This window comes from Oncorhynchus gorbuscha, linkage group LG17, assembly GCF_021184085.1.
Source record: "Oncorhynchus gorbuscha isolate QuinsamMale2020 ecotype Even-year linkage group LG17, OgorEven_v1.0, whole genome shotgun sequence".
NCBI classification, from domain to species: domain Eukaryota; kingdom Metazoa; phylum Chordata; class Actinopteri; order Salmoniformes; family Salmonidae; genus Oncorhynchus; species Oncorhynchus gorbuscha.
Window position 1 is genome coordinate 20,299,036 of NC_060189.1, and position 27,936 is coordinate 20,326,971.

General features: G+C 42.9%; 2 protein-coding genes across 6 annotated transcripts; one reads left to right on the plus strand and one right to left on the minus strand.

Annotated features, from left to right (window-relative positions):
- Positions 1 to 15,461: 15,461 nt before the first annotated feature.
- On the minus strand, positions 15,462 to 19,910 carry LOC124001352 (protein FAM167A-like). Its single transcript, XM_046308083.1, has 2 exons — positions 19,430 to 19,910; positions 15,462 to 17,921 (listed from the first exon to the last, which is right to left on the minus strand). The coding sequence occupies exons 1-2, from the start codon at positions 19,748 to 19,750 to the stop codon at positions 17,658 to 17,660; spliced, it is 585 nt and encodes a 194-aa protein (XP_046164039.1). The 5' UTR covers positions 19,751 to 19,910; the 3' UTR covers positions 15,462 to 17,657.
- A 1,799-nt stretch (positions 19,911 to 21,709) lies between these two features.
- Positions 21,710 to 27,909, plus strand: zgc:154055 (uncharacterized protein LOC556036 homolog). Of its 5 annotated transcripts, none has more exons than XM_046308078.1 (11): positions 21,710 to 22,192; positions 22,500 to 22,583; positions 23,063 to 23,171; positions 23,346 to 23,471; positions 24,321 to 24,491; positions 24,871 to 25,088; positions 25,259 to 25,420; positions 26,305 to 26,446; positions 26,658 to 26,878; positions 27,037 to 27,188; positions 27,393 to 27,909. In XM_046308078.1, the coding sequence occupies exons 1-11, from the start codon at positions 22,008 to 22,010 to the stop codon at positions 27,485 to 27,487; spliced, it is 1,665 nt and encodes a 554-aa protein (XP_046164034.1). In that variant the 5' UTR covers positions 21,710 to 22,007; the 3' UTR covers positions 27,488 to 27,909. The 5 variants fall into 5 exon arrangements, with proteins under 5 accessions (XP_046164034.1, XP_046164033.1, XP_046164035.1 ...); XM_046308077.1 differs by having other exon boundaries at positions 21,711 to 22,192; positions 24,318 to 24,491; XM_046308079.1 differs by having other exon boundaries at positions 21,711 to 22,192; positions 22,500 to 22,556; positions 24,318 to 24,491.
- Positions 27,910 to 27,936: the final 27 nt, after the last annotated feature.

Genomic DNA, 27,936 nt, shown 5'->3' on the forward strand with positions numbered 1-27,936 from the left:
GCCAACTGTATATGTTTGTGTGCATGTCTGGCACTATTACATGTATGTGTGTGTTTTTGTATGTGTTTATTTGAATGAGAGTGTGCGTATATACATGTGTACAAACACCTGCACGGCATCAGCCTCAGGCAAACAGGCATTAGTTGTGAAAACACTGCCACTTAGTGTCATTCAAATGTACGTTTTATTATATTTTATTCAGACTTTTTGTATTTATTTGTTGTAACTTTTATCTTTTCATTCTATCTCTCACACAGCAACTCCACTCCCACTTGTCTCCAATTCCACATCCCAACCCTCAGCTTCCCTCAGTCCCTCCCATCTATCTGCTGGCCACCCACTTCGGGTTTCTACGCAACAAATATCTTTTAACTATGCTGTGATGTTTAACATACAATTTCAATCTATCTAATCGAATAGAATCCACAGATTGCGAGATGAAGATAAATACTTTTACTAAGAGTATTAGTATATTAGTAATTGACTGACCCGGTCACTCCAGATCTCCTAACAGTACTATTTCTAGGGTCAATTTTAGTTCAATGCTATGCATTTTCAGCCATTCCTGAACCTGAGACCAGAAAAAGGCGAGAGCAATACCAAAATAAATGGTCTATTGATTCTGTATCCTCACAACAAAATCTGCAGATCTTCGATGATTTTATGCTCCAAATATTCACCATTTTGTTGGTGGCAAGAATTCTATATAATAATTTTAGCTGAAAAGCACAAAGTCTTGAATCTTGCGTTGTTTTATATATCAACTCATACACCCTTTACCATGGAATCGGTACATCAAAAATCTCTTCTCAACTATTTTTGCAATCTGAATGGCACAGTTGTCAACATAATGGTCCTAAAATGAAACTGGTATACTTTCCTATTTATGCTATTTTTATTCCTCCGCCAGTTTTGATCCTTTATATTGGGCAGACAGACCAGTTCCCTACCTCCTCCCGCTGCCACCTACCTCCTCCATTTTTGGGGTAATGCTGTAATCAATTGGTTGTACTCTTGGAGTGAGCAGACCTTCCCATACAATTCTGATAACTCCATGAAGGACATAACTCTACCATTCCAATTTACAATATCATTGAAGAACAAAATACCCTTTTCAAACATCTTTCCCATAAATACAAGTATTTTATCAACCAGCACATTTGAGATCAGCCATATTATTTGTTGTAATATTTGTTCTATCTTTTCAGGTGGATGAAATTGAAATTGTGGCCAGCTCTGCAATGCTTGTTTGAAAAAGAAGGATACCTTGAAAAAAGTATCATTTTCAATTCATCGAAAATGAGACATGGCAATCTGCACAAAGGCAAAAAGGCAATTTTAAAACTTACGCTTTTTTTTAGTAATCTACTTCAGAACAATTTAGGGTTCAAATAAAACTTTTGAATGAGTGTGTTATGCAGGTGAATGAGGACCCAAAAGCGACTTGGCGAAAACAGAGTCTTTAATCCAGTAAAGTAAATATACAATCATAAAGCACAATTCCACTCGTAATGACGAGAACAGACTGGAGACTCGATCATGAACTGCAGGTTGCCTCGGGAAGGCACTTGACCGTAGCAGACTCAGACACCTGCTCACCACGCAGCATCTGAGGGAAACACGACACGACAGGGCGATACACAGACACAGCACGGTGAACAATAGACAAGGATCCGACAGGGCAGAAACGGAAAACAAGGGGAGAAATAGGGACTCTAATCAGGGGGAAAGATAGGGAACAGGTGTGGGAAGACTAAATGATTGATTAGGGGAATAGGAACAGCTGGGAGCAGGAACGGAGCGATAGAGAGAAGAGAGAGAGGGAGGAAGAGAGAAAGAGGGGAACGAACCTAAAAAGACCAGCAGGGGGAAAATGAACAGAGGGAAAAGCAAAATGACAAGACAATCTAAGACAAAACATGACAGTACCCCCCCCACTCACCGAGCGCCTCCTGGCGCTCTCGAGGAGGAACACTGGCGGCAACGGAGGAAATCATAGATCACAAACGGTCCAGCACGTCCCGAGAAAGAACCCAACTCCTCTCCTCAGGACCGTAACGAAAAACGATAAAAAGGGAAACTAGGGTACTACTCTAAAAAAAAATGAGACACGGGTAGAGAACTGAAAGCTTAGAGCAAATAGGACCAAACAGGCCAGGAGAGTAACAACTAGGGACAGACTGAGACACAGCAAGGGCAGGAACAAGAACAGGAGAGATGCGATGGCAGGGAACAGACTGAGACCCAGCAAGACCAGGAGCAGAAGCAGAAAAAAAATTACCAGACTTCTTCTGCGCGCAGTCCGAACACGCAGCCACGAAACGGCGCGTGTCACGCTCCTGAGTAGGCCACCAAAACCGCTGGCGAATAGAAGCAAGAGTACCTCGAACGCCGGGATGGCCAGCTAACTTGGCAGAGTGAGCCCACTGAAGAACAGCCAGACGAGTAGAAACAGGAACGAAAAGAAGGTTACTAGGACATGTGTGCGTGAGGTTTCCGAATTGTCTCTCAATTCCAGACTGCGCGCGGCGACGCAGTGTGCGTGAGTGCTTGCTTAACCTGTCTTTCAATTCCCCAGACTGTCAACCCGACAACACGCCCAACAGGAAGGATCCCCTCGGGATCGGTAGAAGCCACAGCAGAACTAAAGAGACAGGATAAAGCATGAGGCTTGGTGTTCTTAGTACCCGGGCAATAAGAAATAACGAACTCGAAACGAGCGAAAAACAACGCCCAACGAGCATGACGCGCATTCAGTCGTTTGGCAGAACGGATGTACTCAAGGTTCTTTTGGTCAGTCCAAACGACAAAAGGAACGGTCGCCCCCTCCAACCACTGTCGCCATTTGCCTAGGGCTAAACGGATGGCGAGCAGTTCGCGGTTAGCCACATCATAGTTACGTTCCGACGGTGACAGGCGATGAGAAAAATACGCACAAGGGTGGACCCCATCGTCAGTATCGGAGCGCTGGGACAGAATGGCTCCCACGCCCACCCCGACGCGTCAACCTCAAAATAATCCTGTTCGCTCTTTGTCGGTCCATCTACTGTTTAGTGACGTCAGGTGCAACAAGGATAGAAGCGGATGCAAAACGCTTCTTGAAGAGATCAGAACAACAATCATACGACCGGTGAGGAGGAAGGGAGTTGGTTCTGGACCGACTGAAGACCGTGCGCAGACCATGATATTCCTCCGGCACTCCTGTCAAATCACCAGGTTCCTCCTGAGAAGAGGGGACAGAACAAACAGGAGAAATAGCAGACATTAAACACGTCACATGACAAGAAACGTTCCAGGAAAGGATAGAATTACTAGACCAATCAAAAGAAGGATTATGACACACTAGCCAGGGATGACCCAAAACAACAGGTGTAAAAGGTGAACAAAAAATCAAAAAGAAATGGTCTCACTATGGTTACCAGATACAGTGAGGGTTAAAGGTAGTGTTTCATATAATATACTGGGGAGAGGACTACCATCCAAGGCAAACATGACCGTGGGCTCCCTAACTGTCTGAGAGAGGAATGTCATGTTCCCGCGCCCAGGCTTCGTCCATAAAACAGCCCTCTGCCCCAGAGTCTATTAATGCACTGCAGGAAGGTGTTTTGCCGATCCGGTCCAGCGTAGATGGACCGGTAAGGTAGGATTACATGTACTTGACGGAGAGGACCGTCTAGTAGCGCTTATCAGTCGCCCTCCGCTTACTGATGAGCTCTGGCCTTTAACTGGACATGAAATGACAAAATGACCAGCGGAACCGCAATAGAGACAGAGGCGGTTGGTGATTCTCCGTTCCCTCTCCTTAGTCGAGATGCGAATACCCCCAGCTGCATGGGCTCAACACCTGAGTCAGTGGGGAAAGACGGTAGTGTCGGAGAGAGGGGAGACACAGTTAACGCGAGCTCTCTTCTATGAGCTCGGTGACGAAGATCTACCCGTCGTTCAATGCGAATAGCGAGTTCAATCAAAGAATCCACGCTGGATGGAACCTCCCGAGAGAGAATCTCATCCTTAACCTTAGCGTGGAGTCCCTCCAGAAAACGAGCGAGCAACGCCTGCTCGTTCCAGTTACTGGAGGCAGCAAGAGTGCGAAACTCTATAGAGTAATCCGTTATGGATCGATTACCTTGACATAGGGAAGACAGGGACCAGGAAGCTTCTTTCCCAAAAACTGAGCGATCAAAAACCCTTATCATCTCCTCTTTAAAGTTCAGATAATTGTTAGTACACTCAGCGCCTGCCTCCCAGATAGCTGTGCCCCACTGCCGAGCCCGACCAGTAAGGAGTGATATGACGTAGGCAATCCGAGCTCTCTCTCTTGAGTATGTGTTGGGTTGGAGAGAGAACACTATATCACACTGGGTGAGAAAGGAGCGGCACTCAGTGGGCTGCCCAGAATAACATGGTGGGTTATTAACCCTAGGTTCCGGAGGCTCGGAAGAACCGGAAGTAGCTGGTGACACGAGACGAAGACTCTGATACTGTCCTGAGAGGTCGGAGACCTGAGCGGCCAGGGTCTCAACGGCATGCCGAGCAGCAGAAAATTCCTGCTCGTGTCTGCCGAGCATCGCTCCCTGGAACTCGAGAGTAGAGTAGAGAGAATCCATAGTCGCTGGGTCCATTCTTGGTCGGATCCTTCTGTTATGCAGGTGAATGAGGACCCAAAAGCGACTTGGTGAAAACAGAGTCTTTAATCCAGTAAAGTAAATATACAATCATAAAGCACAATTCCACTCGTAATGACGAGAACAGACTGGAGACTCGATCATGAACTGCAGGTTGCCTCGGGAAGGCACTTGACCGTAGCAGACTCAGACACCTGCTCACCACGCAGCATCTGAGGGAAACACGACACGACAGGGCGATACACAGACACAGCACGGTGAACAATAGACAAGGATCCGACAGGGCAGAAACGGAAAACAAGGGGAGAAATAGGGACTCTAATCAGGGGGAAAGATAGGGAACAGGTGTGGGAAGACTAAACGATTGATTAGGGTAATAGGAACAGCTGGGAGCAGGAACGGAGCGATAGAGAGAAGAGAGAGAGGGAGGAAGAGAGAAAGAGGGGAACGAACCTAAAAAGACCAGCAGGGGGAAAATGAACCGAGGGAAAAGCAAAATGACAAGACAATCTAAGACAAAACATGACAGAGTGAAGCTTTTAAGAGAGGTTAAGTGCTTTTATATTTAATCATCCAATCCAACACCCAATTCATTTTCATTATAAAGATAGGCACGTTTTATTTTGTCTGGTTTAGCATCCCAGATCAAGCTAAATATTTTTTGCTCATATGATTTGAAAAATGAATCATAAGGAGTAGGCAGCACCATAAGTAAGTGAGTAAACTGAGACTAAGGAGTTAAATCAGGGCAATTTTTCCATAAATAGACAGGTGTTTACCTCTCCGTGGTTGCAGGATCTTGCAGTTTTCTATTGAAATTCATTGTGGAGAGCTTATATCTTTTGTGATTGTTATGCAGGTGAATGAGGACCCAAAAGCGACTTTACAGAAACAGAGTTTATTCCAAGTCAAAACAGGAATACAGAAACCCTCTAGACAGTAGAGGGGATCAACGGAAGATGCGACCACAGACTGCAGGTCGCTTCGGGAAGGCGCAGGCCGTAGCTGATCAAGACACCTGCTCACACGCAGCATCTGAAGAAGGCCAAAAACATGACAGGACGGAACGAGAACAAGAACAGCGAACATCAAACAAGGATCCGACAAGGACAGAAGCGGAAAACAGAGGGAGAAATAGGGACTCTAATCAGAGGGCAAAATAGGGGACAGGTGTGAAAGAGTAAATGAGGTAGTTAGGAGAATGAGGAACAGCTGGGAGCAGGAACGGAACGATAGATAGAGAGAGAGAGCGAGAGAGGGAGAGAGGGAGGGGGAGAGAGAGGGATAGAAAGAGGGAAAGAACCTAATAAGACCAGCAGAGGGAAACGAATAGAAGGGGAAGCACAGGGACAAGACATGATAATCAATGACAAACATGACAGTGATATGAATACCAAGTATGTCCACTTCACCGTCAGCCTATTTTATAGGTAAACTGCAGGGTAATGTAAAAGTTGTATTTTTAAGGATCCAATACGTAATATTGTACACTTATCATAATTAGGTTTTAGTCCAGAGAGTACAGAAAAGTTATCTAGATTTTCAATGAGACATTGCAGGGATCTAGTTTACGGACTTAATATAAAACTTGAGTCATCAGCATACATGGACACCTTTGTTTTTAAGCCTTGGATTTCTAATCCTCTAATGTTGTTATTTGATCTGATTTTAATAGCTAGCATTTCAATGGCCATAGCGAATAGATATGGTGACAGCGGACACCCTTGTTTAACTCCTCTTGACAATTAAAAACTCTCTGAGAAGTAGCCGTTATTTACTATTTTACACCTGGGGTTGCTAAACATTATTTTTACCCGTTTTATAAGAGAATTACCAAACTGGAAAAAATCCAGGCATTTATAAATCAAATCCAGTTTTACTTCATCAAATGCCTTTTAAAAATCAGCTATAAATACCATCCTGGCTTCTTATATGTTTCATGATGTTCTATTATTTCTAGTAGTTGTCATATATTATCTCTAATGTATCGTCCATGTAAAAAACCTGTCTGGTCAGGATGAACAATACCTGGAAAACCCTTTTAATTCTGATTGCTATGCATTTTGCTCGTATTTTTGCATCACAACATTGAAGTGTAAGAGACCTCCAGTTTTTTAGATGGACTGGGTCTTTATATTTGCCATCTGGGTCTTGTTTTAATAATAGAGTAATCAGACCTTCCTGCTGAGTACCTGACAGACTACCATTTCTATAGGATTAGTTAAAACAATCTAACAATGGAGCTTTTAGTATATCAAATAATACTTGATATACCTTTACCGTTATGCTATTAAGCCCTGGAGTTTTCCAAACTGAAAGGATTTAATAGCCTCAAAAAGTTATTCCTCTGTTATTTGGCCTTCGCACTGATTTTTCTGTACATTTGTTAATTTTCTAATTTTTATATTATTTGAATATAATTCCTTACAATAATCTTCATTCAGTGGGAAAGGATGAGACGGAAAAGAGAACATCTGCCTAAAATAATTAGCTTCCTATTTTAAAATATCATTCAGAGAATAGTTGACTCCGTCTTCAGTAACGAGTTTCTGAAAAAAAAAAATTGTTAGCCTTCCTGTATTGGCGATTCAGGAAGAATTTTGTGCATTTTTCTCCATATTCCATCCAGTTTGCTTTATTTTTGTAATAGATTACATTATATTGTTCTTTAACTAGTTCCTCAAGTTCTTTTTGTTTTTCTTCTAACTTATTTTGTTAGTCCCTTGTTAGTCTTGCCTCTTTAGCCATAAACTGCTTTTTTTTGAAGGTACATTTGGCCCAAACAATAAGGGAATTTGCTGAACCTTTATTTTACTGGAAAAATTAATTTATAAATTATTTTGTCTTAGTTAAAAATAAGTTGTCCTCCAGTAAACTTTGATTACATTTCCAAATATCCCTGTTCATGTGGAAAATCAATAAGAGTTATGTGAATGCCAATTAGATGATGATCTGATCGCTTTCTGTTTCCTATTAAAAGTTTTTTAACCTTTGATGCAAGAGAGAAATAGACAAGAAAGTAGTCAAGACGACTAGCTTGATTAAGTATATCTCACTAGGTCAGGGTTTTTTAGTCTCCGAATATCCACTATTTCTAATGTGTCCATATACAGTGCCTTGCGAAAGTATTCGGCCCCCTTGAACTTTGCGACCTTTTGCCACATTTCAGGCTTCAAACATAAAGATATAAAACTGTATATTTTTGTGAAGAATCAAAAACAAGTGGGACACAATCATGAAGTGGAACGACATTTATTGGATATTTCAAACTTTTTTAACAAATCAAAAACTGAAAAATTGGGCGTGCAAAATTATTCAGCCCCTTTACTTTCAGTGCAGCAAACTCTCTCCAGAAGTTCAGTGAGGATCTCTGAATGATCCAATATTGACCTAAATGACTAATTATGATAAATACAATCCACCTGTGTGTAATCAAGTCTCCGTATAAATGCACCTGCACTGTGATAGTCTCAGAGGTCCGTTAAAAGCGCAGAGAGCATCATGAAGAACAAGGAACACACCAGGCAGGTCCGAGATACTGTTGTGAAGACGTTTAAAGCCGGATTTGGATACAAAAAGATTTCCCAAGCTTTAAACATCCCAAGGAGCACTGTGCAAGCGATAATTTTGAAATGGAAGGAGTATCAGACCACTGCAAATCTACCAAGAACTGGCCGTCCTTCTAAACTTTCAGCTCATACAAGGAGAAGACTGATCAAAGATGCAGCCAAGAGGCCCATGATCACTCTGGATGAACTGCAGAGATCTACAGCTGAGGTGGGAGACTCTGTCCATAGGACAACAATCAGTCGTATATTGCACAAATCTGGCCTTTATGGAAGAGTGGCAAGAAGAAAGCCATTTCTTAAAGATATCCATAAAAAGTGTTGTTTAAAGTTTGCCACAAGCCACCTGGGAGACACAACAAACATGTGGAAGAAGGTGCTCTGGTCAGGTGAAACCAAAATTGAACTTTTTGGCAACAATTCAAAACGTTATGTTTGGCGTAAAAGCAACACCCTGAACACACCATCCCCACTGTCAAACATGGTGGTGGCAGCATCATGGTTTGGGCCTGCTTTTCTTCAGCAGGGACAGGGAAGATGGTTAAAATTGATGGGAAGATGGATGGAGCCAAATACAGGACCATTCTGGAAGAAAACCTGATGGAGTCTGCAAAAGACCTGAGACTGGGACGGAGATTTGTCTTCCAACAAGACAATGATCCAAAACATAAAGCAAAATCTACAATGGAATGGTTCTAAATTAAACATATCCAGGTGTTAGAATGGCCAAGTCAAAGTCCAGACCTGAATCCAATCGAGAATCTGTGGAAAGAACTGAAAACTGCTGTTCACAAATGCTCTCCATCCAACCTCACTGAGCTCGAGCTGTTTTGCAAGGAGGAATGGGAAAAAAAATTCAGTCTCTCGATGTGCAAAACTGATAGAGACATACCCCAAGCGACTTAAAGCTGTAATCGCAGCAAAAGGTGGCGCTACAAAGTATTAACTTAAGGGGGCTGAATAATTTTGCACGCCCAATTTTTCCGTTTTTGATTTGTTAAAAAAGTTTGAAATATCCAATAAATATTGTTCCACTTCATGATTGTGTCCCACTTGTTGTTGATTCTTCACAAAAAAATACAGTTTTACATCATTATGTTTGAAGCCTGAAATGTGGCAAAAGGTCGCAAAGTTCAAGGGGGCCGAATACTTTCGCAAGGCACTGTATGTGATTTGCTTAAGGGCACGGTAATGATAGTTGGTAGAGTGATTACCTTTACGGTCCATTGAGGTACTTAACACTCTGTTATAGTCTCCTACCATAATAATTAGATCATTTGTTGTCTGTAAGTTCACCAAATTGGTTTAAATGTTTTCGAAGAAGTGTGGACCATCCTGATTTGGACCATATAGATTAATTAATATCATCACACCATTTGAGTTCCTTTGTCCGTGACAGAAAATTATTTCACCACCCCATTCCTTTTTCCACGCAACTTCATCTAAGGATGTAGAGTGAGTTTCCTGTAAACAGTATATGTTATATTCCATTTCTAATAAGCCATGTACAGGGTAGCCTAGTGGTTAGAGTGTTGGACTAGTAACAGAAAGGTTGCAAGTTTAAATCCCCGAGCTGACAAGGTACAAATCTGTCGTTCTGCCCCTGAACAACCCACTGTTCCTAGGCCATCATTTGAAAATAAGAATTTGTTCTTAACTGACTTGCCTAGTAAAATAAAAAAAAAGTTGATCTTCTTTTTTTATGATCTGCTAAACCGTTACAATTATAACTGGCTATACTTATTTCACCCCTTACCATAACTAGATACTATTCTCAGTCTAAATGTACCATTATTAATGTTTTTAAAGTTACTGCCATCAGAGGAATTATAAAAGTCAAAACTAGAGCTTTCAAATGTCTGATATTTAGAATTCAAGAAATTGGTTCTAGCAATATTTGTTTTATTCCCTTGACTTTTTGCCTGTCAATGCCACAGATGTTAGAAAATTGAGACAAGATATTATGTGTGTAGCAAATCTGAGTAGGTTTATGTGTATGATATTGGATGTGATATAGTGAGAGGGTGTACAATGTCTGTATAAGAGTAAGACTATAATGTGTGATTTCCAAGTAAATAATAACTCTGCCAATTTGCATGGTTGAGTTTCTGTGTGTAACATGTAGTGCATATAGCCTTAACATTCATGATGATAATTGTAATCCAAATTATATCACCATCATAGTTGCATCATAATTACCTTTAACATAATTGAAAAACACATCCCAGCATTTCCATAGCAATTGACGTTTCACATGATCATGAAAGAGACCTTGCATTACTCTAGACACGGCTTCACTACATTACAAATGTATTCCATACAATATGTTATTATTGCCCCTATTCTGATATCTTCCCCTTGCTTGTTGTAAACATATATAAACTTGTAGACAAATACATAACAAAAGATAGACAAACATTAATCACATTAAATTATAAAACAGTTCTCGACAATAGAGGGAGAGAAAAGAGAAAAGAGAGAAAGAGTGTGAGAGAAGAGAGCGAGATCAGGTGTGTGTGTGTAACGGTTTTCGTCTTCCTCTTCTGAGGAGGAGTAGGAAGGATCGGACCAATGCGCAGCATGGTAAGTGTCCATAATATAATTTTAATGAAAAATAACTGAACACAGAAAACAAAAGGATAAGAGAATAAATGGAAACCGACACAGTCCCGTATCGAGCAAAACACTGACACGGAAAATAATCACCCACAACCAACATGGGGAAAACAGGCTACCTAAGTATGATTCTCAATCAGAGACAACGATCGACAGCTGCCTCTGATTGAGAACCATACCAGGCCAAACACAGAAATACAACATAGAAAAAAGCACATAGACTACCCACCCCAACTCACGCCCTGACCAAACTAACACAAAAACATAAAAAAAGGAACTAAGGCCAGAATGTGACAGTACCACCCCCCCCCCCCCCCCCAAAAGGTGCGGACTCCGGCCGTAAAACCTGAACCTATAGGGGAGGGTCTGGGTGGCGGCTCTGGCGCGGGATGTGGACCCCACTCCACCACAGTCTTGGCCCACTTAAGTGGCGCCTTTAGAGCGGCGACCCTCGCCGCCGACCTCATACTGGGAACCCTAACAGCGGGCCCGAATAGACGGGAGACTCCGGCAGCGCGGACAGGCATGAGACTCTGGCAGCACCGTAGTGAAGGGCGACTCCGGCAGCGCCGTAGTGAAGGGCAGCTCCGGCAGCTCCTGACTGACGGGCGGCTCCGGCAGCTCCTGACTGACGGTCGGCTCTGACAGCTCCTGACTGACGGGCGGCTCTGGCAGCTCCTGACTGACGGGCGGCTCTGGCAGCTCCTGACTGATGGACAGCTCTGTCAGCTCCTGACAGACGGGCGGCTCTGGCAGCGCCTGACAGACGGACGGCTCTGGCAGCTCCTGACAGACGGGCGGCTCTTGGAGATCAGGACAGACGGGCGGCTCTGGCAGCTCCGGACAGACGGGCGGCTCTTCCCTGGAGAGAGAACCTGGAGGGAGGAGACGGAGAGACAACCTGGTGCGTGGGGCTGCCACAGGACCCACCAGGCTGGGGAGACCTACAGGAGGCCTGGTGCGTGGAGGAGGCACCGGATGGACCGGGCTGTGGGAGAGCACTGAAGCTCTGGTGCGCAGCCTTGGCACCACTCCTCCAGGCTAGATGACCACTTTAGCCCGGACCTTCCAGAATGCAGGCACAGGTTGAACTGAGCTGTGGGTGAGCACTGGTGATATGGTGCATACTACTCGCACCTCTCCCTTAGGCTCAATGCCCACATTCGCCCGGCATGAGCGGAGCGCAAGCATATGACGCACTGCACCCTCCCAGCGCATGGAACATAATCACCCACAACCAAAATGGGGAAAACAGGCTACCTAAGTATGATTCTCAATCAGAGACAATGATCGACAGCTGCCTCTGATTGAGAACCATACCAGGCCAAACACAGAAATACAACATAGAAAAAAGAACATAGACTACCCACCCCAACTCACGCCCTGACCAAACTAACACAAAGACGTAAAAAAAAGGAACTAAGGTCAGAACTTGACAGTGTGTGTATGTATAAGTCCGTATGTGTAAGCAAGCATGTAATTGAGTATGTGTGTGTTCATATCCATTTTATAATATTCAGATAGTTTTTACAGTTCCCATACCTTCTTTTTTTTCATAACCTGAAGTCCCTGTAGAATTTAGTACAACCACAGTGTAATGGAGCTGTCTCGGGAATAGCTGTCCATCAATAAAGAGTTTGTCCACAATGAAGAGGAATATTGGGACACGGACACAGAAAGGTCGATTTCTGAGAAGGAATGGAGGGTAAAAAAGAGGAAGAAGAGGTCTATCAGAATGAGGCTTTGAATTTCAGGAAGAGGGCAATAAAAATGGAGATGTGGTATCGAAGAAGATTGGTGTCAAGTGCAAAACAGAGTAAACCCTGCACCCGACCTAGTTTTGTAGGGGAAATGGAAGTGAATGAGGGCGAGTTAAGTGAGGTGAAAGGTGTGGTGAAGAGCTCAGAGCCTGAGCCTGGCAGCAATGGACATGATAAAGAAGAATCTGGTCCAGTAGTAGTGACATTGTTGGAGAAAGTGGATCCTTGCCTTTTGGAGGATCCATTTGTGGTTTCATGGTGGGTGGGAGAGGAGTTGTGTGTACTTGAATCAGTGAAGGTAACCTGTAGTGGACTTGTGATATTTGTTTGTTTTTCTTCTGACCAGAGGGAGCAGGTGTTCCATGTCACAGAACTTGGGTCAAGATCTGTTATCTGCTTTGCTCTTAGGAACAGGGCACCATTGAAAGGAGTGATTTCTGGGGTATAGTTAAGTGTGGAGGTGGAGTAATTGAAGTTGAAGATTCCTGGAGTTTGTGATGCCCGCTGTTTGGTGTGACGCAGACCCGTTGGTGAGTGTGGTGAAACAGAGGAGTCACTGTCAGTCATTTTTGAGTTTTGAATCCTAACATGACTTTGTCGGGTAAGACTGATTCAAAACTCGAAAATGACTGACAGTGACTCCTCTGTTTCACCACACTCACCAACGGGTCTGCGTCACACAAAACAGCGGGCATCACAAACTCCAGGAATCTTCAACTTCAATTACTCATTTACATTTACATTTAAGTCATTTAGCAGACGCTCTTATCCAGAGCGACTTACAAATTGGTGCATTCACCTTATGACATCCAGTGGAACAGTCACTTTACTACTCCACCTCCACACTTAACTATACCCCAGAAATCACTCCTTTCAATGGTGCCCTGTTCCTAAGAGCAAAGCAGATAACAGTTATCCTGATATCAGTTATCCTGTTTGAGCTTTTTGCAGAATCCACTGCTCTGTTTCAGGTGCAACGTTTATGGTCATGTCGCAGCAGTTTGTAGGAGGGAGATCCCAAGATGTGGGAAGGGTGCAGCAGGGCATGGGATAGAGGATTGTGTCATTTCGGTGGATAATTTTGTGTGTGTCATCTGTAGGGGTGCCCATGTTGCTGGAGATCAGAAGTGTCCGGTGCGAGAGAGGCAGGTTGAGGTGGCTAGAGTCAGAGTTGTGAAGAAAGTGCCGTATGCTGTGGCAGTGAAGAAAGTAGAGGAAGATGGGTCAAGGGGGAGGGATCCTGAGAGGATCCCTGTGAGTAGTAGATCTGTGTCAGCATAGAGGGAGAGGTCAACGAGTGATATATGCTTCAGTAAGGTTGGCTTCTTAGCGTTCATAGCAATGGTTATCCACTATACCACATAAATGGAACGCAAATCACAGAAAATATATGTGGTGGCATCTGCAGAGAAGTATTTGGGTATACAAGATTTGACAGTGTGTGTTGAGTGGTGGTGTCCCATCCTCCCAGGCCGTTGGCATGGTGCAGGAAATGACTTAAATGTAAATGTAAATGTAGATAGGATCCAAGTAGTGGAATGGGGTAGTGGGTTTTTAATTGAGTGTAGGGTTAGTTGGAAGGGTGTTTTCTTTTTCCCCCATTTTGTATCACAAAGTATAATGAATGTATATTATAGTCCAGTTTGGGGAGGTAATGCAACATATTGGATGACAACCTCCATTAAACTCCAAAGAAGAAGAAGAAGTAGCAAAATGATCTTCACCAGGCTTCCCGTTTTCAGGAAGCCTGGTCTGCAAAAAGGCTAATTCAGTGTAAACGTCTAATCAGATAAGTAATGTTGGTATCATAAACATAATCCAATACCTGCAGGTAGTCTAAGGTTTTAATGAATTTCTTTTTAAGTGAACTGATTAAGCCTTACTCAGAACTCTGAGGGAACCTCTTTAGGAGAAGCACATGCCACACATTTCTGTCTTTATGTCTCAACTATGCCCATATAAATACAATTCTGCAGGCACAGAACATAGTCTATTGTAAGGCCCTCTCCTTGGTGAAGTGATTATGTGGAATCTCATGACATTCACAGTGACTGCAGCGACAATGAGTGAAAACTATTGACGGAAAATGAAAAAACTTTTCAGCAATTAGCATCTGTCTAAGTCAGGGGGATTCCTCTTCTCTTTTCTACTACTACAGATTATTGTCACTTATTCGTAACGTGGGTTTGAAATCACGTCTCTTGCGCAGGCTCATTGTGATAACTATCTAGGTGCAGTAAAACCCATTTTCCAACCCTGTCACTTCAGTGCTTTTCTCTATGATACATGTGTTATCTGGCTGCTGATGAGTGGATGAGCTTACCGCTATTCTCAAAACTAAACAATGCTTTGTGCTATGCTTTTTGTTTCCCGTAAGCTTCCTGATCTGCTCCATTAAATCATAGGGGTAGTAAGCTACTGTCACCCTATCTTTGTTTTACTGAAAATGTACGGTATGTATCATTTTTGAATGTCTGGTTAAAATAGTAATATTACATAGTCTTATGTATTATTTGTCAGTAAGACCAGTGGGCTGACCTGCAGTTTGCAATATTAAACGTTACATTGAGTTGTGTGGTTTTCACATTTTATTGCACACAACAATCACGTGTAGATAATGCCACCAACATATTTTCCCTAAGGGGACAATAATGTCAGTAAACACTACAATATTTCACAAGCTGCACTGTGAGACTATTCTATGTATCGTAACTAATCTACAGACATAGACAGAAATGACATTTGTCTTCCCTACAGACACACAATACAGTGTCACTATAGTTACTTGAGGGAGTTAAACCTGCATGTATTTGATTGCAGACAAAGGAAATGAACTTGTGTAGGCCTTCCCTAGCCTGGAGGATAATAAAAAAAATGCTGAAACAGTCAAGATATAACGTACTTAGGGCTATTAGTTTATTAACAGTGCATATGAGGGGAGTGAGGACAAGAGAAAACCATCATAACTGTAGGGCAGTTGGTCTTTATGAAAAATGGAAACAGCATAGGTGAGAGACACAAGAAATAGAAGCCACATTACACAGGAAATGATATGAGGATATCCAATGAAGGACCAGGCATTAAGGTACTACCAGAGACCCTGTGTACCCTGTATTTATCCTGTCATTCATTACAATGGTTCCAATTGGCCTGGTTCTCTCTTTCTCCCTCTGTCTCACGTCATACATGAGGTCATCTCATAAACTAGTATATCACGTCTACTTCACACAGCTTGTATATGTACCCATTTTGTACAATAATTGATAACAACTTGACATGATTATGAACTCATCAATTTATGCTTGTACCCCTTAAAGGCCCAGTGCAGTCAAAAATGTGAATTTTCTGTGTTTTAGTTATGTTTTCACACTATGAGGTTGGTATAATACTGTGAAATTGTGAAAATGATGACAACTGCCCTCATGGTGTAAGAACTGTTTGAAAAGACTTCCTGAGTGGCCTCATAGGATGGCGCACAATTGGCCCAGCGTCGTCCGGGTTAGGGGAGGGTTTGGCTGGTGGGGCTCTACCAATTGTTACTTAATTGTTAACCAAAAATGATTTGATATTGAGATTTTTTTAAATGGCTGCATTGGACCTTTAAGGGGTTTTCTGATCAATTAAGCCTATACCACATAATTTAAAAAAGATGAATGCCTGATGGAGTTGAAAGATGAAACTGTGCATCAATGGAATTTCAGGATGTGAAAGGTTACAGCTAAATGAGCACTCAGTGAGGTCACAGGTAATGACAGAGGTCATTTAACCAGTTCTCTAATGGATAGACAGACTGACAGACAAATTCAAAAAACATTATTTTCAATTTCAAGTTTGTTGCCTTTTTACATGTGAGTTAATAGCAAACAAAACAACTTTTAACAAGCATCTTGAAAGAACAGCTCTGTCTCCAATCATTTATATTTCCCTCATAGATTAAATGATAACCATAACATATTCCTGCATTATACAGGTGAAAACGCTGTACATAAGGCACTTACAAATCTACTTTTTGATGTATTACAACTTTGTAACAAAGTTTTCAACTTTTTAAGTGTTAAACTTTGTTGGGTAATATTCAGCAAACATTGATAAAAACCCACCAAATCCTGTTCAAAATTAACTCCCTCTTAATTTCCCCAAAGATACTTTCAGTTTCTCCTCCTATCTCTCTTCCTGAGAATATCTTTAAACGCATCTAAACTCAACCCTGATAATCTGACACAACATTGTCAGATTGGACTGTGATCTGTCTTCATCTAATGGAAAATAAAATGCATGGAGTACATAGGACATAGCCTTCAATCATGTCATATCACTGAAGCCATGACCCCATGGAGGTCCCTGTTATTTTTGGTTCCTAAAGAGGTTAAAGAATGCTGGAATGTGACCTCCAGCTTCCTGTGGACTGCTGTCTGGGCCAACACAGAGGTGGGGGGCCTTCAACAGAGTTTGGGAACATGTCCCTAGTGATGTGACTAGTGTCTTATATATACTTGCTCCTGGGCTGTGGTTACAGTATGGAACTCAAGTTAGTGTGTGTTAGCGCTGTGATAGATTTTTCTTAATCTGAAGAAAGACAATTTCCCTTTGCAACTCTCAAGAGACATCTCTAGTTACAGTTGTGTTCACTATCATGGCAGTCTTATTCATTCTATCAGAGGGCCATCTTAACTATTGCTTTTGTACAGTGCAATATATCTGACACCATGCCAATCCAGACTCGCATCAGCTCCATCCCAGAACCACACCTCATCACTATCTTCCCTGTCTACTCTGTCCTATCAGTCAGCACCTTCCCTGAGGTACAGTAGAAAGGTGCTGCAATGGGATGGGTTTGTGTTTTGCCCTTACAGGGCTTTACTATGGAGGCCTGTATCTATCTCTCTCAAGTCTGGGCTGGGGCACAAATCAAAGCAGTCATTTCCATTTCCTCCCACTTGGCTAATTACTGTCTGCACACTCTTCCAGCCATTCGTCTTCCCTCTCGTGTCATAACAGAAACCTTTGCAGTGAAACACCCCTGATTACCCTGCATAGATTAGACAGAGGTGTTAATTCAGCAAATCCATCCTCACAGGGTGGAATATGTTTTAACAGAGGGAGAAGCGTCGGAAGTTGATGTTCATCTTGGTGAGGCCAAGGTGTTTGAGGGGGGTGGAGAGGGCGAAGGCAGCCTTCATGGGGATGTCACAGAGCAGGTCAGACTCCTCACCACACTCCTTCAGCTCGTAGGTGGCGTCGTCCAGCATCTCCTTGTGGCGGTGACACACCTGCTCCACCTTCAGCCGGTGGATCTCCACACGCAGGCGGATCAGCTGCCGAGCCAGACGGTTGTCCTGGAAACGCATCTCCCTCTGAGGATGGCAGGCGGAAAGGAGAGAGATGAGAGAGAATGGTGAGAAATCAGTCATCAAATATAATATTCTAGCAATCGGACCCCAGGATTAGGTTTTTGCATATAGTGGGTGCTATTGATGTGTAATGATACTGACACAAGATCTATGTGAAAAAATACTTTGCCTTTCTATTTGGGGATTTTTCAACTCTGAAATTAACACAAGGTCCCGATTGTTTAAGCATGTTTGCATTATTTTGGATGCAAAGATAGCGCAAAGTCATGCACTAGTCAGACAAGCATTCAAGCAAAATGAAACAGTGAAAGCACGATTATTTCCCATAAATCTCTCCGTCACACAACAGTGGCATCTGGCACAGAGACTCTACGCTCTGGCACGTGTGCGTCATGAGGAAGCCAAACCAGTGTAACTACCTGGTAGTTACGTTTGCCAAATAGTTGCACTACGTCTTATTCACACTGGTGGAAAAAGTACTAAAATGTCATACTTGAGTAAAAGTGTAAAAGTATCTGGTTTTTTTGTACTGAAGTACAGTGGTAGAAAAAGTATTCAATCGTAATACTTAAGTAAAAGTACAAAGTAAAAGTAAGTGCTATACACCCAATTCCTATTTTAAGCAAACCAGGAGGCACAATTTTACTATAATTTTTAGTTACGGACAGACATGGGCACACCAACACTCAGACATCATTTACAACCACAGTATTTGTGTTTAGTGAGTCTGCCAGATCAGAGGCAGTTGTAACTGCTGTTGGTGGAAGAAGGTGAGGACCAAAGTGCAGCGTGGTAAGTGTTCATGATTATTTAATAGAACAGAACACTGAATGACAAAAACAACAAGAGAACTCAATTAAACCGAAACAGTTCTGTCTGGTGCAGACACAAAACAGAAAACAACTACCCACAAAACCCATGTGGGCAAGAGCTACCTAAGTATGGTTCTCAATCAGAGGCAACGATATACAGCTGTCCCTGATTGAGAACCATACCCGGCCAAAAACAAAGAAATACAAAAACATAGAATGCCCACCATGCCTAGTCACACCCTGGCCTAACCAAAATAGAGAATAAAAGCTTCTCCATGGCCAGGGCGTGACAGCAGTAGGGATAACAAAGTGTTATATTGATAAGAGTGTCCTAATTTTGTTCTGGTTGAGCATTCTAAATGTAATAAGTACTTTTAGGTGTCAGGGAAAATGTATGGAGTAAAAAGTACATTATTTTCTTTAGGAATGTAGGGGAGTAAAAGTAAAAGTTGTCAAAAATATAAATAGTAAAGTAAAGTACAGATACCCCCCAAAACGACTTAAGTAGTACTTTAAAGTATTTTTACTTAAGTACTTCACACCACTGCTTATTCATATATACTATAATATTTTCGTTGTATTCTACATATCTAGGAAATGCAGAGATAGTGTAGCCTAATTAATTTCTAACATGTCCATGTACAAATAACCGTGTCAGAGTTGGAGAAAATTTCGGCATTCAAAAAAATGTGTGCTCACCAACTCTTTCCTAAGAAATTCCAACGCGTCATTAATGGTATCGAAGCCACAGATGTTGCGGATGGTTAGATCTGAGTTCTCATCCCGAATAATTTCAGGCAAGAGCACATATTTCTCTGCAGTCTCTTGGCCATTTTTTGAATCATTCGGGTTCTCCTTCCATGGTTGGCTCTGCAAGCGCTCCTGCCATTCAAAGTATGATGGTCTGCGGGTTTGTAACTTTAGTTTTTCGGTAAGTGCTTTCACATTGTTCAAATCCTCAGCTTCTCCATCAGTATCTCCGTCGGGGTTATCATCACCTCCCAGCTCTTTAAAATCCATTGCAAGTGCTCTAGACGTTTAAAAAGGATCTCCGTAAAAAGACATTTTCAGAGGCTGCAAAAAAGTTGGAATGAGTTATTCACAGAGCACGATGCCTCTTGAAGCACATGAAGTGTACTGTCACTGGGCTTGTCAGTTGTAGATTGGAGTGTACTGGTGATCCTTTATTTATAGAATGATAAGGAGAAGCGGAAGTGGCCTCCCATATCCATTATGGAGAAGAGGTGTGGTTCATGCAAGTAGCCTCCCTCATGTTATCCACCTGACCACACTAAGGTGAAATCAATAGTTTGCTGTGTCCACTTATGGCAGCGCTCAGGTGCAGGTTCAAAGGTTTTGTATAATGTCCCCTCTAAATTCCTTAAACACTAAAATGGCAATGGGATTAAATTGATTTAGCCATATCTCTTAAAACTTTTATGTTAAAGACATGCTCCTGTACGTTAGCGACTAAAAAAGTATTTTTGAAAACTCCCGTTTTGGGCAGGATGTGTAGTTCATAAATGCATTATCGATGAGCAGACTTACTGTCTTACCTCAATTAGCCACAAAATCCCTAGTTTGAAAGCAACTGTTATCTTGAAGCTGTTTTCCCTACATTTCCCACCACCTGGGCCAGCCCATAGCAATTCCAGTTCTAGGAAATTAGCTTCAGCCCCTCACATTTGAGTGAAAGCTAGTGAGAGGCCTGTCCAGTGTTATCCAATAAGGTAGCAGTGTGGGCCCAATGGCTCAGTGGAAACAGCATAGAGAGAAAGAGAGTGAGAGCAATGACCTGGTGCACATATCTGCACATATGTGACATAGTATGCAATTTTCGGGACTACTTTTGTATCCTGAGTGCTACTTTCAGAACTACTGGTTAAAAAGTATACAAAAGTACCTGAGAATCATTATAAGATGGCTCCTCGATACATTTAGGGTTTATATGGAATGTTTGTAATTAAAAGATGTTATTTGATTAGATCTGATCAGATAATACTGTGGTGTAGCCATTCCATGTTTAATAGGCCAGGTACAGATACACAAACATCATGTAATTAGTTCATGGTCTTCCTGACAGACAAACTCCTTAGAAATAGGGATTGGAATGTCTTAATTTGAGGCAATGCCTCCATCTAGTGTTAATTTTCGAACACACTTCTGGTCAATTGCCCAATAATGCCCAATAATGGGCTGGAAAGATGGATGGGATAGCAATATGCTGCATGTTTTAGACAATATGATGATATATATATATTTTTTAATCAAAGACTAGGTCACACACAGGAAATGTAGGTCACACACAGGAAATGAGAAGGGTATTGCTTTAGGTTAGTGACCTGAAGTTACTAGAGGCGCATCTACTTGGTTGGAAGCAGAGGCTACGAAATCAAATCAATGAGTAATGTAAACTAACTAGTCTGGTACGGTTCAACAACAGTTTGAAAGAGACAGAAATCAGTCAGCAGCTGATTTCAGTCAAAAAATCTAGCATGTGTTTTATATACATACTCAACTCCAATGGTCTAGTGGTGAGGTTTGTTGTCTTTAGATTGTCAGTTCTTCAGGCGCCAGCAGGTACCAGGGCCCTGTGGATCGCCAGCAGGTACCAGGGCCCTGTGGATCGCCAGCAGGTACCAGGGCCCTGTGGATCGCCAGCAGGTACCAGGGCCCTGTGGATACGCTATAATGACTGACTAGATGCAGACGATACCATTATCTTATCATGAACTGGGTATGAATATGAACCGAGTATGAATTGTATGAACTTTTTTATAGGCAAGATTATCTACAAAATGCAAACCCAATATTAGGCTACACACTAATAGGCATTTTGAAATGAATTGCCCCTGTATAGATAGGATCTTTGACTATGTGTTCTCTCACCACTGCTTTCAGGAAACGCTCACTTCCTTCTTTTGTAACCACAAGATGTTTTCACATTTTAGGGGCTGGTTGGAAAGCAGCCAAGTATGGCTTAAAGAGGTGTCCCCACGGGAAGGGTGGGTTAATGAGAAAACGAAAGGAAATAACTGCTATGAAGATGTTATTAACTTCAAACAAACACTTCACCTAGCTGTAGTTACAGCAAGCTACAGTCAACATTTGGACCGTGTCACGCCCCTTTTCCATGGGACAAGAATAAGTGGTATAATTTCAATAATTCAGATAAGTAGCCTAAACAAGATCCAGAAGAGGAAAATAAACTGGATACTTTTTCTGGCGCGCGCGACTTGGATCTCCCGTCCGTTTCTTGTCATCTTGCGCTGATGCGATGGAGTTTTCAGAGCACATAAAGACGGCAAACGTTGAAGATGTCGTTCTGAGACGGCCGTTTCATCCACCGATGCAAGGAACGTTATGTGTCACTGGCCACCACCTGCTCTTCTCTAACAGAGATGGAGACAGCTCGCGGCTGGTCTTGTTACTTCTCAGAAACATCGATGCCATAGAGAAAAGGTAAACGGAGTGAGGGCAATACGTTCCCCCTTTTCAACTAAAGTATTTAAATGTCATATTCAAAGCTGTAATGATGGACCATATAGCCTTATACAGAACTGCTGCCATATTGCCTGAACCCCATATTTCAATGTGCTGACAGCCAATTGTCACATTGGGGGAAACTAATAGTTACTAATAAAGTGTTTAACATGTTAACATTTTCCCAGCCTTCATCAGTCTGAATGTTGGGTCAGGGTGCCTGTGTAGCCTGTTAATAAACATGTCTCACTCACCCATCTTGCTGTCTCTCTCCCTCCATGCCCAGTGTGGAAAACCTGTTGGGCTATTCCAGTCTCTTCTCTAGTACAGGCCAGAGTCAAAGGTTTGACATAAGTGTGACACCTTGCGTGTGAGTCTGTGTGTGTTTGTGCGTTTTGCAGTGTGCTGCTATCCATGTCCTGTGCAGCACTGTGTGAAAATAACAGGATTCTGATGCTGCAGGAATAATAACCAATCCCACCTTCGCTCAAGCTCTGTCTCACATGCCATCTCTTTGAATCCTCTCCATATGCTTTGTGTCATGAACTGCGAAGAACCAAATGCAGGAATTTCAGTGCTCATTTACTACAGTTATGAATCTGGTTCAGACAGTACATTTGGGGGCGTAGTGCAGACAAAGATTTGATATGGAGGGGAAATGCAGGCCTCACATCCTTTCTCTGAGAGAATCTCCACTCCCACCAGCTGGTTGGGTTGGACTTGCTTTTTTGAATGTTTTTTTTGGAGGGGAGGCAGCCTAGATCATGGAACCCTGAGGGGGAGTGTTAAAGGTTAATATGTGGGGTTGGACAGAAGCCCTATAATGATGTGTGTGTATTTCATATGAAGGCCTTCTGTGTCCTCTGGAACAATCACCCTCAAGTGTAAGGACCTGTGTGTTCTGCAGCTGGACATTCCAGGCATGGAGGAGTGCCTGAACATTGCCCGTTCCATTGAGGTACAGTAGCAGGGTGGTAGAATACACACAGGCTGTACATACATACCCAGCATGTAAAAACTAGTATTACAGTCATAAAGGTTAGACAACATTACAATTAGTGTTTTGCTTTTTGTTTTGACTAGTCAGTAACTTTTTGCCTCTTTCTCTTTCTCTCTCTCTCTCTCTCTCTAGTATCTCTCTTCTCTGGACATTGTGTCCGATATGTATCCATTCTTCTACAGACCGCTTAAACTCAGTCTGCAGGACCAGTGGGGCCTCTCATCGCCTGAACAGAACTACGCTCAAATGGAGGAGCTAGTGAGTGCAGCACAAACACACACACACACAGATGTCCTGTTGTTTTAGAGTAAATGCAACAATCAGAGCTAATCATCACAAACATTAAGAGTATACAAAACATCCATGACATAGACTGACCAGGTGAATCCAGATGAACGCTATGATCCGTTCCTGATGCCACTTGTTAAATCCACTTCAATCAGTGTAGATGAAGGGGAGGAGACGGGTTAAAGAAGGATTTTTATGCCTTGAGACAATTGAGACATGGATTGTGTATGTGTGTGCCATTCAAGAGGGTGAATGGGCAAGACAAAAGATTTAAGTGCGTTTGAACGGGTTATGGTAGCAGGTGCCAGGCGCACCGGTTTGTGTCAAGAACTGTAACGCTGCTGGGTTTTTCACTGGGGATACCAAACGGAAGGGTCAAGATTCAGATAAATCAATCCTGCTGAGGCCGCAATACCAGCCCTGCAGCCGATTACATGTGGTTCCACTGACTGCATTATGACTGTGTAAACAATACATGTGAGAAACGACATGAATCCATGCTCATATATATATATATATATATTAGTCAGCTTCCTGTGGAGCCCTTGTCATGGGGAATTTACTCTAGTTCTAAAACACATAACCTGGGGATCGCTATGTCAAGAGACCCTATTAGAATCAAGATAGTGGGTGTAGGCACTGTTATAAGAAATCATACTATTTAAAACCAAAAAGGGTTCAATGGCTCGCTCCATATATGGCCCTCAAAAAGGTTATTTACACTGTAGAACTGCAAATCACCCTTATTTTTAGCAGTGACCAATATGTACCTATTGATCTGTGTTGTGTCTTCCTATCTTCTCTCCTTCTCTGCAGCAGGACAGGTGGAGACTGAGTCATGTGAACAAGGACTACTCTGTGTGTCCCTCCTACCCCCCTGCTGTTATTGTCCCTCACTCCATAGACGATGAGACATTGGTGAAGGTGGCCAAGTTCAGACAAGGGGGCCGCTTCCCTGTCCTCTGTTATTACCACAGGAAAAATGGCATGGTGAGATACGCATGGATCCACACATATGGACTTAGTCACACACACAAATACTTTATGTCACTACAATGTACAGTAATTAATGTTGTTTGACATTAGATGTTTTTTTAAAAATGTTTTATTTATTTAAATAGGCAAGTCAGTTAAGAACAAATTCTTATTTTACAATAATGGCCTGCCCCAGCCAAACCCTCCCCTAACCCGGACGACGCTGGCCCAATTGTGCGCCACCCTAAGGGACTCCCGATCACGGCCGGTTGTGATACAGCCTGGGATCAAACCAGGGTCTGTAGTGACGCTTCTAGCACTAGGATGCAGTGCCTTAGAACTCTGTGCCACTCGGGAACCGTTCTTTATCAAATAGCAAAATTGTGTTTCCCAGGTCATCATGCGCAGCAGCCAACCCCTGACAGGAGCCAATAGGAAGCGCTGCAGAGAGGATGAGCTCCTCCTCCAGGCGGTGATTGACGGCTCTGGGCTGGGTTACATCATTGATACCCGCTCCAACCAACAGGCTCAGCAGGCCAGGATGTCAGGGGGCGGGTTTGAATCTAAATCTAGCTACAGTTGCTGGAAGAGACTGCATCGTCAACTGGAAAGGTGTCTGTCTGTGTGTTTGACTGTTGTGTGTGAGTTTTTTTTTTCATTTGTTTGTGGTTACGTATGTCTAACATCGTTGCCAGGGTGTTTCTGCTTTAACCAACCCCTTTTTTCGAGCTCTATGCCTGTTGACTGAATAGTTATATTTGTGTGTGTGTGTGTGTCCCCAGGGGGAAGGTGCTCCAGGAGAGTCTGATAAAGTTGGTGGAGGCTTGTGGGGATCACTCCCACAGTGTGGATCGCTGGCTCAGCAAGCTGGAAAACTCCAAATGGCTCTCTCACGTCCACACTGCCCTGGCCACAGCAGGCCTACTGGCAGAGTGTGTGGAGAGGTAGATGTGCACTCTACTCTCATAACCCTAAATGTAATGTTTTCAGAATGGGACGGTAGGTAGCCCAGTGGTTGGGGCGGTAGGTAGCCCAGTGGTTAGAGTGTTGGTCCAGTAACTGAAAGGTTGGTAGATCGAATCCCCGAGCAGACAAGGTAAAAAGCTGTCGTTTTGCCCCTAAACAAGGCAGTTAACCCACTGCTCCTAGGCCGTCATTGTAAATAAGAATTTGTTCTTAACTGACATGCTTGGTTAAATTTAAAAATAATCGTACATCATCGTGTAACGGGCTGCTCCAAGATGCAGCCGAATGAGAAGACGAATATGGAGTGGGCTTTTAGTCCGACTCAGGAGATGTGTATACCATCCAGCACTTCTGAGTATATTACTCACTAATGTTCAATCCCTGGACAATAAAGTAAACATGCTCAGGGCAAGGATCTTCTTCCAGAGAGACATCAGGGAGTTGTAACATACTCTTTCACGGAATCATTGCTCTTTCCGGATATACTGTCCCCGTCCATACGGCCAGCAGGGTTCTCGTGTGGACAGGAAGAAAGGACTCTCCGGGAAAAGGAAAGGCTCTTGTGTATGTTTCATAATTAACTACTAGTGGTGTGATTGTGGTAACGTACAGGAACTCAAGTCATTTTGTTCTCCCGATCTGGAATACCACACTATCAAATGCCGATGGCATTGCATTCTGAAAGAATTCTTGAAAATTTGATTTGAACACTGCTGCATAGTGTTACACTAAGTCATAATGCGTGTTGTTTTGCTTTTTGTTTTTATTGCTGATGTGGTGTTTTGTTTCCTGTATTGTGTAATGTCTTGTTTACGTGTAACATTGTTCTATGTTATGTAACCCTCTATGGTGCTCTGGCCAGGGATGGCCACTCTGTTCTCGTCCATGGCTCAGAGGGCACAGATGCCACCCTTCTGGTGAGCTCTTTGGCCCAGCTCATCCTGGACCCCAACACACGCACACTGGCCGGCTTCCTAGGCCTCCTAGAGAGGGAGTGGCTACTGGTGAGACCCCTAAAATAGTCACACGCTACCTCCTTATGTTACAACTACCCTCATATACTGTAGATTGAGAGCTGGTAATGTGTACATTAGTCCAGTGTACTTTCAATGGCTAACTAGCTATACTAGCTGAAGCTGTGTGTATGTTTTTATCTCAGTGTGTGTGTGTTATTTGATCTGTTGAGGTGTGTGTGTGTGTACTCCCTTTCCACAGGCAGGTCACCCGTTCCAGCAGCGCTGTGCCCACTCAGCCTACTCCCACGCCCGTCTGAGGCTGGAGGCTCCAGTGTTCGTGCTGCTGCTGGACTGTGTGTGGCAGCTGGCCCGACAGTTCCCTCTGGCCATGGGCTTTTCTGAGCCTCTGCTGCTGCGTCTGGCCATGGAAGTCTATTCCTCAGACTATGGGACATTCCTCTGCAACAGTGACCAGGAGAGGTGAGACATTCATGCTTTGTCCAGACTGTCCTTAAATCTACAGTCATTGTCTAAGAGTTTAGTGTATCTGCACTAAATACACATCTGTCTGTCCATCTTTCTGTACCTTTCTCTTACTCTTCATCTCTCTCTCTCCCTCTTTCTTTCGCTCTCATCAGGTGTGCTGCAGGGGTGAAGGAGAGAACCCACTGTCTGTTCCAGTTCCTCCTGAAGCCCAGTGAGAGGGAGCATTATTCTAACCCCCTGTATGAGCCCACTGAGCTGGCCATCTGGCCCTCCATTCAGCCACAGTCCCTGCAGCTCTGGAGAGGTGAGTTAGTAACACAGGCAGATCTGAGTCTGCTCTCCCTTACTGCAGCCCTCTGACATACAGTATGCTAAATGTTGTATTGGTGAATTTTAATATGTATTACATTCATTTCTTAATCGATGAGTAATAAGCAATGAAATGGTAGATCATGTAAATAAATAAATGTATTTACTACCAAGATTCCTCTGTCTGGATGTGTATCAGGTCTGTTCCTGCGTTGGACCCAACATGCTGTGCACCTAGAGAAGGCTCAGGAGGAGTTGCGGAACCTTGTCATTGAGTGCCGTGGGGCAAGTTGAAAACACTGATAAAGTGGGGTCGGAAAATACAGTGACACACTGGACTGATGGAACACACAGTGACACTCATCCTGGTTGATTGACTGTTGAGGAAGCGAACAGATAAATACTTTTTTTGTGAGACAATTATGCTCCTATGGACATGAATTAGATAGGTATTCATCCATCCCAAAGAATATCAAATTGCATCGCATACTGTGAAAGTTCCTCACTCTTAAATACTTTTCTCTCATGGTGACATGCATATATTTTGTATCTACCTTTTTTATAGCGTTTTCACTGCAAGTCCATTTAAAAATAATAATGTATTGTGTATTTTTATTTTCGACCTACAAACACTTCACATTTTAGCATTGTTTTGAATAATATGATACATGTCAAGGTACTCAATATGCAAACGTTTTATTAAAAGGAATGTAATTTATTGCATAGCCTATTTCTTGCCAACA